General features: G+C 42.9%; 1 protein-coding gene across 1 annotated transcript in view; it reads left to right on the top strand.

Annotated features, from left to right (window-relative positions):
• Nucleotides 1-963: 963 nt before the first annotated feature.
• The window catches only part of ABCC6 (ATP binding cassette subfamily C member 6), a 58,621-nt gene continuing 45,013 nt past the window's right edge, over nt 964-14,571 (top strand). Inside the window, exons 1-7 of the mRNA XM_070761133.1 lie at nt 964-1,020; nt 2,453-2,629; nt 3,534-3,659; nt 5,669-5,806; nt 7,429-7,554; nt 11,557-11,618; nt 13,965-14,096. Coding sequence (XP_070617234.1) covers nt 964-1,020; nt 2,453-2,629; nt 3,534-3,659; nt 5,669-5,806; nt 7,429-7,554; nt 11,557-11,618; nt 13,965-14,096 — 818 coding nt within the window. The remainder of the gene's footprint in view (nt 1,021-2,452; nt 2,630-3,533; nt 3,660-5,668; nt 5,807-7,428; nt 7,555-11,556; nt 11,619-13,964; nt 14,097-14,571) is intronic.

Genomic DNA, 14,571 nt, shown 5'->3' with positions numbered 1-14,571 from the left:
AGCAGATGTTGGATAACCATCTGTCTAAAGTAGTGTAGGATTTCCTGCCTAAGCAGGGGGTTGGACTAGAAGACTCCAAGGTCCCTTCCAACTCTTGTTGCTGTTGTTATTATTATTATTATTCATTCATTCATTCATTCATTCATTCATTCATTCATTGGATTTGTATGCCGCCCCTCTCCGGAGACTCGGGGCGGCTAACAGCAACAATAAAACAGTGTACAATAGTAATCTGATACTAGAGATGATTAAAAACCCATTAATATATATAAAAAAACATACATACATACATACCATGCATAGAATTGTAAAGGCCTAGGGGGAAAGAGGATCTCATTTCCCCCATGCCTGACGACAGAGGTGGTTTTTAAGTAGCTTACGAAAGGCAAGGAGGGTGGGGGCTATTCTAATCTTCGGGGGAAGTTGGTTCCAGAGGCCCGTGGCCACCACAGAGAAGGCTCTTCCCCTGGGGCCCGCCAAGTGACATTGCTTAGTTGGCAGGACCCGGAGAAGATCCACTCTGTGGGACCTAACTGGTCGCTGGGATTCGTGCGGCAGAAGGCGGTCCCGGAGATAATCTGGTCCGGTGCCATGAAGGGCTTTATAGGTCATAACCAACACTTTGAATTGTGACCGGAAACTGATCGGCAACCAATGCAGACTGCGGAGTGTTGGTGTAACATGGGCATATTATTATTATTATTATTATTATTATTATTATTATTATTATTATTAGGTTGCACAACCAGGTTTTGTCCAGAATGGAATGGGTTTTTCTGCTCAAACAAGGGGGTTGGACTAGAAGACCTCTAAGGTCCTTCCCCACCCTGTTATTCTATGTTCTAAATCCCCGCCCCCTAGAAGGGGCAGAAGTCCAAACAGAACCAAAGAAGATAAATATTGCAGAATGACAGCAGGCAGCAATCCGATCTGCACAAGGCAGAAGCCTCATCCGCTGATACGATGACTTGGGCGCCTGCGTTATGCAGTTCTCAGCAGAATCCAGCAGCTGGACTGGCGGTGAGTAGAAAAAAAATTCTCATTTCTGACTGTTGATTGATATATGGGTTTCACTGTGGGTAAATTTAACATGCAGAGACAGTGGATAAGTCCGGTCCAAGCGAAGGGCAAATGAGCATTCTGCCCTGATCATATTCCACATACAAATTTATGCATGCCCACTCACCATAAGGTGTTATCTTTCTCAAAAAGTTTTTTTCTTTTTTAAAATCTTCTTTCAGTTTATATTTCCTAGTTTCTTCCTCTGGTCAGATTTGTAGGTAAGTAACAGAACAGAAAACCGAAACTGTCTTTTAGACTGAATGCAAGAGAGGAGGGGAAAAAATAATAAAAATCGAGACACTTTGGACTTCTGGACGTTTTTCTGTTTTCTGGCTAAAACTGAGAAAGAGGAGGAGTTAGAGGGCCATATCAAGAGAGACAGAGGTCAGAAGGGTTCCAGCGGTGAATGAAACAAGAAGCAGATGGAAACTGCAACCCTTTTAATTAAAAAATAAAACTGGACATGACAGTTTCTTAGACTAGAAAAGCAGCAAAAAAAAAGCCTGGATGTTTGACCATTTAAATGTTTAAATGTGCAGCTGCGAGAGCAATCATGGGCTTTCCCAAATATACCCATGTTTCTCCAACACTCCGCAGTCTGCATTGGTTGCCGATCAGTTTCCGGTCACAATTCAAAGTGTTGGTTATGACCTATAAAGCCCTTCATGGCACCGGGCCAGAATATCTCAGGGACCGCCTTCTGCCGCACGAATCCCAATGACCAGTTAGGTCCCACAGAGTGGGTCTTCTCTGGGTCCCGTCAACCAAACAATGTCGCTTGGCGGGACCCAGAGGAAGAGCCTTCTCTGTGGCGGCCCCGACCCTCTGGAACCAACTCCCCCCAGAGATCAGAATTGCCCCCACCCTCCTTGCCTTTCGTAAGCTGCTTAAAACCCACCTCTGCCGCCAGGCATGGAGGAACTAAGATACACTTTCCCCCTAGGCCTTCACAATTTTATGTATGGTATGTTTGTATGTATGATTGGTCTTTATATAATGGGTTTTTAACTGCTTTTTTAGTATTGGATTTTGTTGTACTGTTTTACTGCTGTTGTTAGCCGCCCCGAGTCTGCGGAGAGAGGCGGCATACAAATCCAATAAATAATAATAATAATAATAATAATAATAATAATAATAATAATAGTACTGCATAGGTCTTATCTGAAAAATACGTATAATTTTCCCACATTCCTTTTGAACTTTTCTGTTAATAAATTCCATTCATGGTTGGTTTGGATTTTAAATTGGCATTGCTTTTTTGTAATGAGTTGAACCGGTTCAACTGCATTATTAAATTGCCTTTCAGGGTGGAAGCTGGACAAATAAGAGAGTACACATTTTGAGCTCAGCAGTTATAATTTTGCACTTTTGCAATCTTGTATTTTCGTAGAACCAGAACCAGACATGGTGGACCGATCTCTCAGGCTTTGCAGCCTGTTTTCAAGACACCGTTGCAGTTTGGATCCCTTGCATCTATCTATGGATTTCTTTCCCCTTCTATTATCTTTACCTTCAGAAAAACAGCAGGGGATATATCAGGATGTCAGCTATCTTCAAAGCAAAAATGGTAAGCTTCAAGTCTGCACCTCTATTTCTACTAGTTTTTTCTCATCATTCCTATCACCCATTTCCTCCCACTCAGGACTGTATCGCTGTAACTTGTTGCTTGTATCCTGTTGTGGTTAGCTCTGGCCCAGCTCCTGCCCCAAGGACTGTGGATGTGGGGGAGACATCCACATGCCGCAGGCCTGTTTTGCCCCCGGTGGAATCTGCTGATGAAGGCTCCTCTGACCAAGAAGAGAGGAGTGACAGGGAGGAGGAGAGTGTGGCAGACAGCTCAGAAGGAGATCAATTATCTAGCTCCTCCTTGGATTCGGAACAAGAGTTAATGATACAGCCACGCATGCGGAGAGCGATGCATAGGCAGCAACAACTGAGAGATTATTATCAAAGAAAATGAGGCCACCTGTGGTTGGGTGGGGCTGTGGTCATTAGTGAGGCTGCTATAAAGAGCAGCCTGTGGGTTTGGCCATTGTGGAGGATTATCTGATCGTTGTGTTTCCTGCCTGCCATGCTGACTTCGATCTTTGTGGGCTGTTTTTTCCCTGCTTTGAAACTAAACCAGAGTCAAGTGTGTTTCCCTTTGTGGAAGAAGAAGGACTGTGAATTGCCTCACAGCTGCAAGCTAAGTATCACAGAACTGATAAGGGACTTGTACAAATTACCAGTTTGTTTGGAGACAAGTGCTCTTTGCTATACAAAAAGAGTGCTTAGTTTATTTGCATTTTTGGTATAAAGAACATTGTTTTGAATTTTCAAACACATGTGTGTCTGAAATTTGTATCTGTGAATTTTCGGGAGGATTCTGCCAGAGAGCTCGACAGAACATATCCTAAGATTTTTATTAATATTGATTGTTTCTTCATCTGGATCCCAGATTTTTCTGACTGTGCCTTTTTTCCTTCTGTTAGATTCTTGGCTTCGCCTTGTTAGTGCTGTGTTTCTCCACCATCTTGTACCTCCTTTGGAAAGCTAACCAAGGGGTTGCGCCAGCACCTGGGCTCATCATTAGCCCTACAATTCAACTGGTCACCATGGTGAGAACAATTCGTTTGTCTCTATTTTTCACACACACTTGTTTAAACATAGAAGTCTGACGGCAGAAAAAGACCTCATGGTCCATCTAGTCTGCCTTTATACTATTTTCTGTATTTTATCTTAGGATGGATATATGTTTATCCCAGGCATGTTTAAATTCAGTTACTGTGGATTATCTACCACGTCTGCTGGAAGTTTGTTCCAAGCATCTACTACTCTTTCAGTAAAATGATATTTTCTCATGTTGCTTTTGATCTTTCCCCCAACTAACTTCAGATTGTGTCCCCTTGTTCTTGTGTTCACTTTCCTATTAAAAACACTTCCCTCCTGGACCTTATTTAACCCTTTAAACTTACAATCACCTGAAGGAGAAACTGCATTCCTGTCAAACAGGCAACAAATTGTCAAAATTGGTAGCGCCATCTCCACCCCTGCCCCTGTCATAAGCGGCGTTCCCCAGGGAAGCGTACTAGGTCCTACTCTCTTCATTCTCTACATCAATGACCTCTGTGACCATATCGAAAGCAACTGTGTTCTTTTTGCCGACGATGTGAAACTTTTCAACACCACTGATAACACACTCACTCTCCAAAAAGACCTGGACTTTGTCTCAGACTGGTCTAACACCTGGCAACTTCAAATATCAACCAACAAATTCTCTACCCTCCACATCGGCAAAAAGAATCCAAACCGCACATACGAACTGAATAAACAATCTCTCACTGCCAACCCACACTCAGTAAAAGACCTTGGAATACTAATATCGAATGACCTAAGTGCTAAAGCCCACTGCAACAATATCGCCAAAAAAGCTTCTAGAGTTGTTAACCTGATCCTACGCAGCTTCTGCTCAGGCAATCTCACACTACTCACAAGAGCCTACAAAACTTTTGCCAGACCCATCCTAGACTACTGCTCATCTGTCTGGAACCCATACCACATCTCAGACATCAACACCCTTGAAAATGTCCAAAGATATTTCACCAGAAGAGCCCTCCACTCCTCCACTCGAAACAGAATATCCTACGAAAATAGACTAACAATCCTGGGCCTAGAACTACGGCGCCTAAAACACGATTTGAGTATTGCCCACAAGATCATATGCTGCAACGTCCTACCGGTCAATGACTACTTCAGCTTCAACCGCAATAACACAAGAGCACGCAACAGATTCAAACTTAATACGAACCGCTCCGAACTTGACTGTAAAAAATACGATTTCAACAATCGAGTTGTCGAAGCGTGGAACTCATTACCGGACTCAATTGTGTCAACCCCTAACCCCCAACATTTCTCCCTTAGACTCTCCAGGTTCCTAAGAGGGGCGTACATAAGTGCACTAATGTGCCTTTCGTCCCCTGTCCAATTGTCTTTCCTTTCTTTCACCTATCTTATATAAACAATGTCGGTTGGCGGGCCCCAGGGGGAGAGCCTTCTCTGTGGCGGCACCGACTCTCTGGAACCAACTCCCCCCGGAGATCAGAACTGCCCCTACTCTTCCTGCCTTCCGTAAACTCCTCAAAACCCACCTTTGCCGTCAGGCATGGGGGAACTAAACATCTCCCCCTGGGCACATTTAATTTATACATGGTATGCCTGTGTGTGTATCTGTTAGTATATGGGTTTTTTTAAATCTTTAAATATTTTAACTAATTGAATTATTTATGATTTGTTTTACACTTGTTGTGAGCCGCCCCGAGTCTTCGGAGAGGGGCGGCATACAAATCCAAATAATAAAATAAATAAATAAATAAATAAAAAATATTCTCTTCCTTTCATATATCCTCTCCTCTAAGTTCATTTTCACCCTCTTTTATATTATCACATGTCTATTTTCTTCCTATGTATTTACGTATTGGACAAATGAATAAATAAATAAATAAAAATAAATAAATAAATTAGCCATAATGCCGGCAAGCTCCATTAGCCCGGTGTGTCTTGCCCAATTAGAATACAAGCCAGAACTTTTGTTTTTGCTTGGAAACCGTTCTTTTCTCCTCCATTTTAGGTCCTGGTAATTTTTCTCACTCAGACGGAACGGATGCGAGGGGTCCAATCTTCAGGCGTATTGATGATCTTTTGGCTGCTGTCTGTCATCTCTTCTAGTGTCTCCTCCAGCTTCAAATTGCACCAAGCGATGGCAGGGGTAAGTCTGCCGCTGTCAGTCTTGTGAGATAGTCCGGAAAGAAGCGCAACAGCAGAGGTGGTCCTCAACTTATGGCCAGAATTGAAGCCAGGATTTCCATTCTTAAGCAAAGCATTTGTTTAATAAGCCATGCCTATGTTTATATTAACAAAATCTTACAAGTTTGAAAGTACCGGTAGCGCTCAACTTATGGTTTGATATGATTTATTAGATTAGTATGATTTATTAGATTTGTATGCCGCCCCTCTCCAAAGACTCGGGGCAGCTCACAACAACAACAATACAAAATACAAAGTACAAATCCAATATAAGTTAAAACAAAATGAAATTTAAAACACATAAATATTAAAAACAATCATTACTACACAATCACACCTTTCTCATATATTACAGTCAGAAAAAAGGTGGTGGTGGGGAAAAAGATAGTTATTCCCCCCATGCCTGGCAAAATAGATAGGTCTTCAACATCTTGCGGAAGGCGGGAAGAAAAGGGGCAGTTCGAATCTCCGAGGAGGAGTTGATTCCAGAGGGCTGGGGCCGCCACAGAGAAGGCTCTTCCCCTGGGTCCCGCCAGATGGTATTGTTTAGTCGATGGGACCTGATTGGCCGCTGGGATTCGTGCGGCAGAAGGCGGTCCTGGAGGTATTCTGGTCTGATGCCATGTAGGGCTTTATAGGTCATTACCAACACTTTGAATTGTGACCGGAAACTGATCGGCAACCACAATCAGGGGTGGATTGCCATTACCGCTGCTACTGGTGTGCTGCACATGTAGCTTTGGTTCACTTGCATGCGTGTGGCATGTTTTTGCTTCTGTGCATGCGCAGACAGACAGACAGACAGACAGACAGACGATTTATTTATTTTATTTATTTTATTTATTATTTGGATTTGTATGCCGCCCCTCTCCGAAGACAGACAATGATAGATAGATAGATAGATAGATAGATAGATAGATAGATAGATAGATAGATAGATAGAGATGGATAGATAGATAGATAAAGACTAGATAGATAGATAGATAGATAGATGATAGATAGATAGATAGATAGATAGATGATAGATACATAGATACATAGATACATAGATACATAGATACATAGATACACAGACAAATGATAGATAGACAGACAGACAGACAGATGATAAATTTTGAACTGTCACTATTCTGTCTCACATGGCAGCCAGCCAGTAATTAGCCCCAAATTAACTCAAACAAAGTCCCAGTTGGGGGCTACAAATACCCAATTGGGCTTTCTCTAGCCTCTGTAGGCTCCTCACACCCAGACTCTCCCTCCTCCTGCTCCTTACTATCTGTCTCCTCTGACAGTCACACAGGCCGACGGTGCTCGGAGAGCCCCAGTTCATCAGGATCAAAGTCCGTTGCTGGAGGGCCTGGCTGTGAGCCAACCACAGTCACTAAATATTATTATTATTATTATTATTATTATTATTATTATTATTATTATTATTTATTGGATTGCCTGCTCTGCAGCTCCTCCTCCTGTGTCCCCAAAGCTATGGCCATAGACCCACTCCAGGGTTATTAATAGAGATACCTGCAATTGGTGGTTGTTGCAAAAATAAGAATGGTGGCAATTAAAACATTTCTTTTAACACAGGGATTCCAGAAAGAGCCTTTTCGGCATCTGGCTTCATACATTTACTTTGCTCTGGTTTTATTGGAACTGGTCCTGTGCTGCTTTACCGATCCGCCGCCTTTCTTTTCCAAAATTAACAATGACTCAGTAAGTAATCTGAATTGTGGATTGTTCCTTTATAGAGTTTGGGATACATTTTAGTCTTGTTGGTACATTTTAATTTCATTGACTCTGTCATATGCACCTCTGTAACTGTCTGGTTTGGCTCTGCAACCCAACAAGACCGACACAGACTTCAGAGGAGAATCAGAACTGCAGAAAAAACAGTTACTGCCAACCTGCCTTCCATTGAGGACCTGGATACTGCACGAGTCAAAAAGAGGGCAGCGAAAATATTTACTGACTCCTCACATCCTGGAGTTTATTTATTTTATTTATTTATTTTGTCCAATACATAATGCACATTGAAGAGAATAGATATGTAATAATATAAATAAAGAAAAGAATAGAAGAAAAGTTATAAAAGTATAGGTGAACATATTTGAAAGGAAGAAAAGATAAATGAGATAAGGAGAGACAATTGGACAGGGGACGGAAGGCACACTGGTGCACTTAGGCGTGGCCCTTACTGACCTCTAAGGAACCTGGAGAGGTCAATCGTGGATAGTCTAAGGGAAAAATGTTTGGGGTTAGGGGTTGACACTACTGAGTCAGGTAATAAGTTCCACGCTTCAACAACTCGGTTACTGAAGTCATATTTTTTACAGTCAAGTTTGGAGCGGTTAATATTAAGTTTGAATCTGTTGCGTGCTCTTGTGTTGTTGCGGTTGAAGCTGAAGTTGTCATTCAAAGGTAGAACGTTGCAGCATATGATCTTGTGGGCAATACACAGATCGTGTTTTAGGCAACGTAGTTCTAAGCTTTCTAGACCTAGGATTGATAGTCTGCGTTCGTAGGGTATTCTGTTTCGAGTGGAGGAGTGAAGGGCTCTTGTTTCAACTCCTACCCTCAAAACGTCGCTACAGAGCACTGCACACTAAGACAACTAGACACAAGAATAGTTTTTTTCCTGAATGCCATCACTCTACTAAACAAAGAATTCTCACAACAGTGTCAAACTTTTTACTAAGTCTGCGCTTCTATTTCTACTAGTTCTTTCTCATAATTCCTATCACCCATCTCCTCCCACTTATGACTGTAGGACTATAACTTATTGCTTGTATCCTAAGATTTTTATTAATATTGGTTGTTACTTCATTGCTTATTTGACCCCTATGACAATCATTAAGTGTTGTGCCACATGTTTCTTGACAAATCTATTTCTTTTACGTACACTGAGAGCGTAGGGCACCAAGACAAATTCCTTCTGTGTCCAATCACACTTGGCCAATATTCTATACAGTGGTACCTCGACATACGAGTTTAATTCGTTCCAGACCCGAGCTCGTATGTCGATCCACTCGCATCTCGAACGAATGCCTTTAGACTTTGTTTTTTGCGCTGAGATAACTGGAAGCAAGGAATTATTGTGCCACCTAGTGGAAGCTCGCCTCATCTCCCGAATTTGAGGTCAGGTGTTGAACAGAAATTTTGGTCGCGTCTCGGCTCGTAACTTGGAATACTCACATGTGGAGCAGCTCGTATGTGGAGGTACTACTGTATTCTATATAATGATTCTTAGACCAGTGATGGCAAACCTATGGCATGCGTACCACAAGTGGCACACGGAGCGATATTGGTGGGCATGTGAGCTCAGGTCTGGTGAGCATGCATGTTGCAGCCTGCTGAATTTCAAGCCTCCTGATCCCACTGGGAGTCGGGAAACAAAGCTCCAGAGCCTTTCTGGGGGCCTGGGGAGAGCGAAAAACGGGCGTGCCATTGTGTGCCAGAAGCAGGGGCATACGTGTAGGCCCCCCGCATGGAATTATTGATGTGGGAAGGCACGCGTGCTTTCCCCCCTTTTTGGCACATGAACCAAAAAAGGTTCACCGTCACTCCAGAGGCTTTCCTGGAGCCTGGGGAGAGCGAAATGCCATCCCCTGCCCTCCTGATGCCCTCTGGTGGCCGAAAATGTCCTCCCAGAGCCTCTGCACGAGCCAAAAACCATCTGACCAGTGTGCACATGCATGCTGGAGCTGAGCTATGGCAACAGTTCGCATGTCAGCAGATATGGCTCCACATGCCACCTGTGGTACATGGGCTGTAAGTTCGCTGCCACAGGTACAGTAGTACCTCTAGATATGAGCTGCTCCACATGCGAGTATTCCAAGTTACGAGCCGAGATGCGAGCAAAATTTCTGTTCGACACCCGAGCTCAAATTCAGGATACGAGCCGAGCGTCCACTAGGTGGCGCAAGAATTCCAGTTATCTCGGCGCGAAAAGCAAAATCTAAATGCATTCGTTCGAGATGCGAATTGATCGACATACGAGCTCGGCTCTGGCACGAATTAAACTCATATGTCGAGGTACCACTGTATATGATCTGCTTGAGCAGAAGGTTGGATTAGAACAGTGCTTCCCAACCTTGGCAACTTGAAGATATCTGGACTTCAACTCCCAGAATTCCCCGCTGGCTGGGGAATTCTGGGAGTTGAAGTCCAAATACCTTCAAGTTGCCAAGGTTGGGAAACACTGGATTAGAAGACCTCCCCGGTCCCTCTTATTGATCGATTGAATCAGTGAAGGGCTGCAAAAAGTTTTACTACCACAGTGTGGCCATGGCTTATTTTGTGGGTGTGACTTGCCGACCATGTGACCAGATGGGAGTGGCTTGACAATCATGTGACTGGGGGTGGCTTAAAGGTCATGTGACTGGCTTAAAGATGGCCAACTTATACTATTTAATTCTGTGCACACTGCTCAAAAAAATAAAGGGGACAAAAAAAATAAACAACACAATATAACTCCCAAGTAAAGCAAACTTCTGTGAAATCAAACTGTCCGCTTAGGAAGCAACACTGATTGACAGTCAGTTTCACCTGCTGTTGTGCACATTCAACTTTGCAGAACAATGTATTCAATGAGAATATTTCAATTCATTCAGATCTAGGATGTGTTATTTGACCATTCCCTTTATTTTTTTGAGCAGTATATATATGCCATATGTGTACATACATATTACAGATAGGCACAGAAAATGATACATTATCTACTATATAAAGTGTATGTACACACACGCAGGCACAGCTCTTCTAAGATTATACACATTCAACCTCACTTACCGCGATAGGAAAAACATACCCAGAGCCCAGAAGGGAAAAAAAAGAAAAAAAAGAAAAACATTTCTACCGGTTCTATGTACCTAACCGTACCCGTAGGAGCCCATCACTGAATTGAATCCAATCTGACCGGGTATCATAGGCTGCTTCGAGGATGAATTTTGAAGATAGGTTTGAAAAACCCCTGAATCTCTTGCAAGCTGTTTGAATTTCTTTCAACTCAAGCCCTGTTTGTTTGTTTGTTTGTTTGTTTGTTAGTCTATCTATCTATTGGTATTTGTATTTGTATTTATTAGATTTGTATGCCGCCCCTCTCCGAAGACTCAGGGCGGCTAACAACAATATAAAAAGACAATGTAAATAAATCTAATATTAAGACAATCTAAAAAACCCCAATTTAAAGAACCACTCATACATATAAGCATACCATGTATAAATTCTATAAGCCTAGTGGGAAGGGAAATTTCAATTCCCCCATGCCTGACGACAGAGGTGGGTTTTAAGGAGCTTGCGAAAGGCAAGGAGGGTGGGGGCAACTCTGGTATTTGGGGGGGAGCTGGTTCCAGAGGGCTGGGGCCGCCACAGAGAAGGCTCTTCTCCTGGGTCCCACCAAATGACATTGCTTAGTCTGTCTGTCTGTCCCTCCGTCCGTCCGTCCGTCCGTCCGTCCGTCCGTCCATCCATCCATCCATCCATCCATCCATCCATCCATCCATCCATCCATCCATCCATCCATCCATCCATCTATCTATCTATCTATCTATCTATCTATCTATCTGTTTGATTTGTATGCCGCCCCTCTCCGTAGACTTGGGGCGGCTGTTGCCTAACATTGCAAGAATTTGGCTTTCCCCCCACTGTTTACTGCCATTGTTCTCTGTGTTGATGTGTACAGTTTTGACAATTGTCCTTTCTTTTAAACATTCACAGAATCCTTGTCCTGAATCCGGAGCCTCTTTTGTTTCCAAAATCACATTCTGGTGGTTTGCTCGGTAAGAATTCCAACATTCTTACCCCCAGGCTTTTAAGTGACAAGCAATGGCTGTCCGATCCATCTGTTCGACTGGGCAAAGCATTTTGCCAAGACTTTTCCCCTCTCCAAGTTAAACCAGGCTGCCTTCTGCTGTTAATCAAAGCTGCTCTCGGACGCCAATGTCATTATGGGAAGTTGACAGTTAATATTATGCCTTTGCAAAGAGGCCGTTTGCAGAGAAATCTGGGGCAACAAAGGCCTTAAATTAAGGAGCTGCAGCCAAAAAAAAATTGTTTTTATTTTTTATTTTCTTTTTATGGCTGAAACAGCCTAAGAACACAGTGCAAACATAATTTCAACATTTGACAGAAGGTAACAATGCTCCATGGTACTTCAACAGACTTTGCACTTTTTAAAAAATATATATTTTTATTGATTTTTATAATATAAAAACACACACACAACATATGACATATAACATGTGCTCAGTGCACTTTTGGTAACCAAAGCATTGCAATCTTGCTCCCGCAAACTCAAGAGATGTCACATATTGGAAGGCTTACAATGGTCCTTGACAGTGGTAAAATCACCTCGAGGCTCGACTACTGTAATGCTCTCTACATGGGGCTACCTTTGAAAAGTGTTCGGAAACTTCAGATCGTGCAGAATGCAGCTGCGAGAGCAATCATGGGCTTCCCTAAATATGCCCATGTCACACCAACACTCCGCAGTCTGCATTGGTTGCCGATCAGTTTCCGATCACAATTCAAAGTGTTGGTTATGACCTATAAAGCCCTTCATGGCACCGGACCAGATTACCTCAGGGACCGCCTTCTGCCGCACGAATCCCAGCGGCCAGTTAGGTCCCACAGAGTGGGTCTTCTCCAGGTCCCGTCAACCAAACAATGCCACTTGGCGGGACCCAGGGGAAGAGCCTTCTCTGTGGCGGCCCCGGCCCTCTGGAACCAACTCCCCCCAGAGATTAGAATTGCCCCCACCCTCCTTGCCTTTCGTAAGCTACTTAAAACCCACCTCTGCCGCCAGGCATGGGGGAATTAAGACTTCTTCTCCCCCTAGGCCGTTACAACTGTATACATGGTATGTTTGTATGTATGTTTGGTTTTTATATATTAAGGGGTTTTAATTTGCTTTTAATATTGGATTTTATTGTATATTGTTCATGATTGTTGTTAGCCGCCCCGAGTTTTCGGAGAGGGGTGGCATATAAATCCAATAAAACTTGAACTTGAAACTTGAAAATCCCATTTTTTTAAACTACCGGTTCTGTGGGCGTGGCTTGTTGGCCATGGCAGGGGAAGGATACTGCAAAATCTCCATTCCTTCCTACTCCTGGGAGAAGGATATTGCAAACTCCCCATTCCCGCCCCACTCTAAGGCCAGTCAGAGGTGGTATTTGCCGATTCTCCAAACTCAAAATTCCCACTACTGGTTCTCCAGAACCTGTCAGAACCTGCTGGATTTCACCCATGATTGGGTGACTTGGGTCAATCTGGATGGTCGATTCAAGGACAGAACTCAGGTGAACAAACAATTTTGGAAAGGACCAGATTGGATGGATTTAGGACTTTGATTTAAAGGGAATTTTCAGTTCAACTGCCATCAAACCAAAGTTTTGCATAATCTTGGTTGCAAAACCAAGTCCACTTAGTGTCTGTTTGAAATTTTGAGTAGTTCAGAGAAGCGGTATTTGCCACCTCTGGCTGCCCCCGCTCCCATCTATTCTCTGCCTCCTGAGTCCCAGCTGATTGGGAGGGAATGGGGATTTTGCAGTATCCTTCCCCTGGAGTGGGGAGGGAATGGAGATTTTGCAGTATCCTTCCCTTGGAATGAGGAGGGAATGGAGATTTTATTGTATCCTTCCCCTAGAATGGGGAAGGAATGGAGATTTTACAGTATCCTTCCCCTGGAGTAGGGAGGGAATGGAGATTTTTTTGTATCCTTCCCCTAGAATGGGGAAGGAATGGAGATTTTGCAGTATCCTTCCCCTGGAATGAGGAGGGAATGGAGATTTTATTGTATCCTTCCCCTAGAATGGGGAAGGAATGGAGATTTTGCAGTATCCTTCTCCTGGAATGAGGAGGGAATGGAGATTTTGCAGTATCCTTCCCCTGCCACGCCCACTAAGCCACACCAGCCAAGCCACACCCACAGAACCAGTAGTTTAAAATGTGGATTTTACCACTGCATTTAGTCCATGGTTTGTGGTGGATCCTGGATGATTCATGAACATCTAGTAACACCTGAACTTCAGCCATTCTTTATGTATAATCCAAGACCAAATGCATTAATGGATTAATCTGTTGGATACCAATTTTTCCTCTTTTGTGTCCCCCCCCCCTTATAGGCTAATATGGAAAGGCTACTGGACTCCATTACAGCCAGAAGTCCTGTGGTCCCTAGCAAAAGAGAACTCTTCTGAAGAAATCATGGACAAGGTCAAAGACGCTTGGGATAAACATTGTCCCAAAAGTTCACAGTAAGCTCCTTAAGGTTTTCTCCATATTTCTTACTGAGAGGGATGGCATAGACATCCAATGAATGAATGAATGAATGAATGAATGAATGAATGAATGAATGAATGAACAAACAGAGAGGGATGGCATAGACATCCAATGAATGAATGAATGAATGAATGAATAAACAAACAGAGAGAGATGGCATAGACATCCAATGAATGAATGAATGAATGAATGAATGAATGAATGAATGAATGAACAAACAGAGAGGGATGGCATAGACATCCAATGAATGAATGAATGAATGAATAAACAAACAAACAGAGAGAGATGGCATAGACATCCAATGAATGAATGAATGAATGAATGAATGAATGAATGAATGAATAAATAAATGAACAAACAGAGAGGGATGGCATAGACATCCAATGAATGAATGAATGAATGAATGAATGAATGAATGAATGAATGAATGAATGAATAAACAAACAGAGA

This window comes from Erythrolamprus reginae, chromosome 9 (genome assembly GCF_031021105.1).
Source record: "Erythrolamprus reginae isolate rEryReg1 chromosome 9, rEryReg1.hap1, whole genome shotgun sequence".
Taxonomy (NCBI): Eukaryota; Metazoa; Chordata; class Lepidosauria; order Squamata; family Dipsadidae; genus Erythrolamprus; species Erythrolamprus reginae.
Note: the sequence above shows the minus strand (reverse complement) of the source record. Positions and strands in the feature narration are given on the sequence as shown.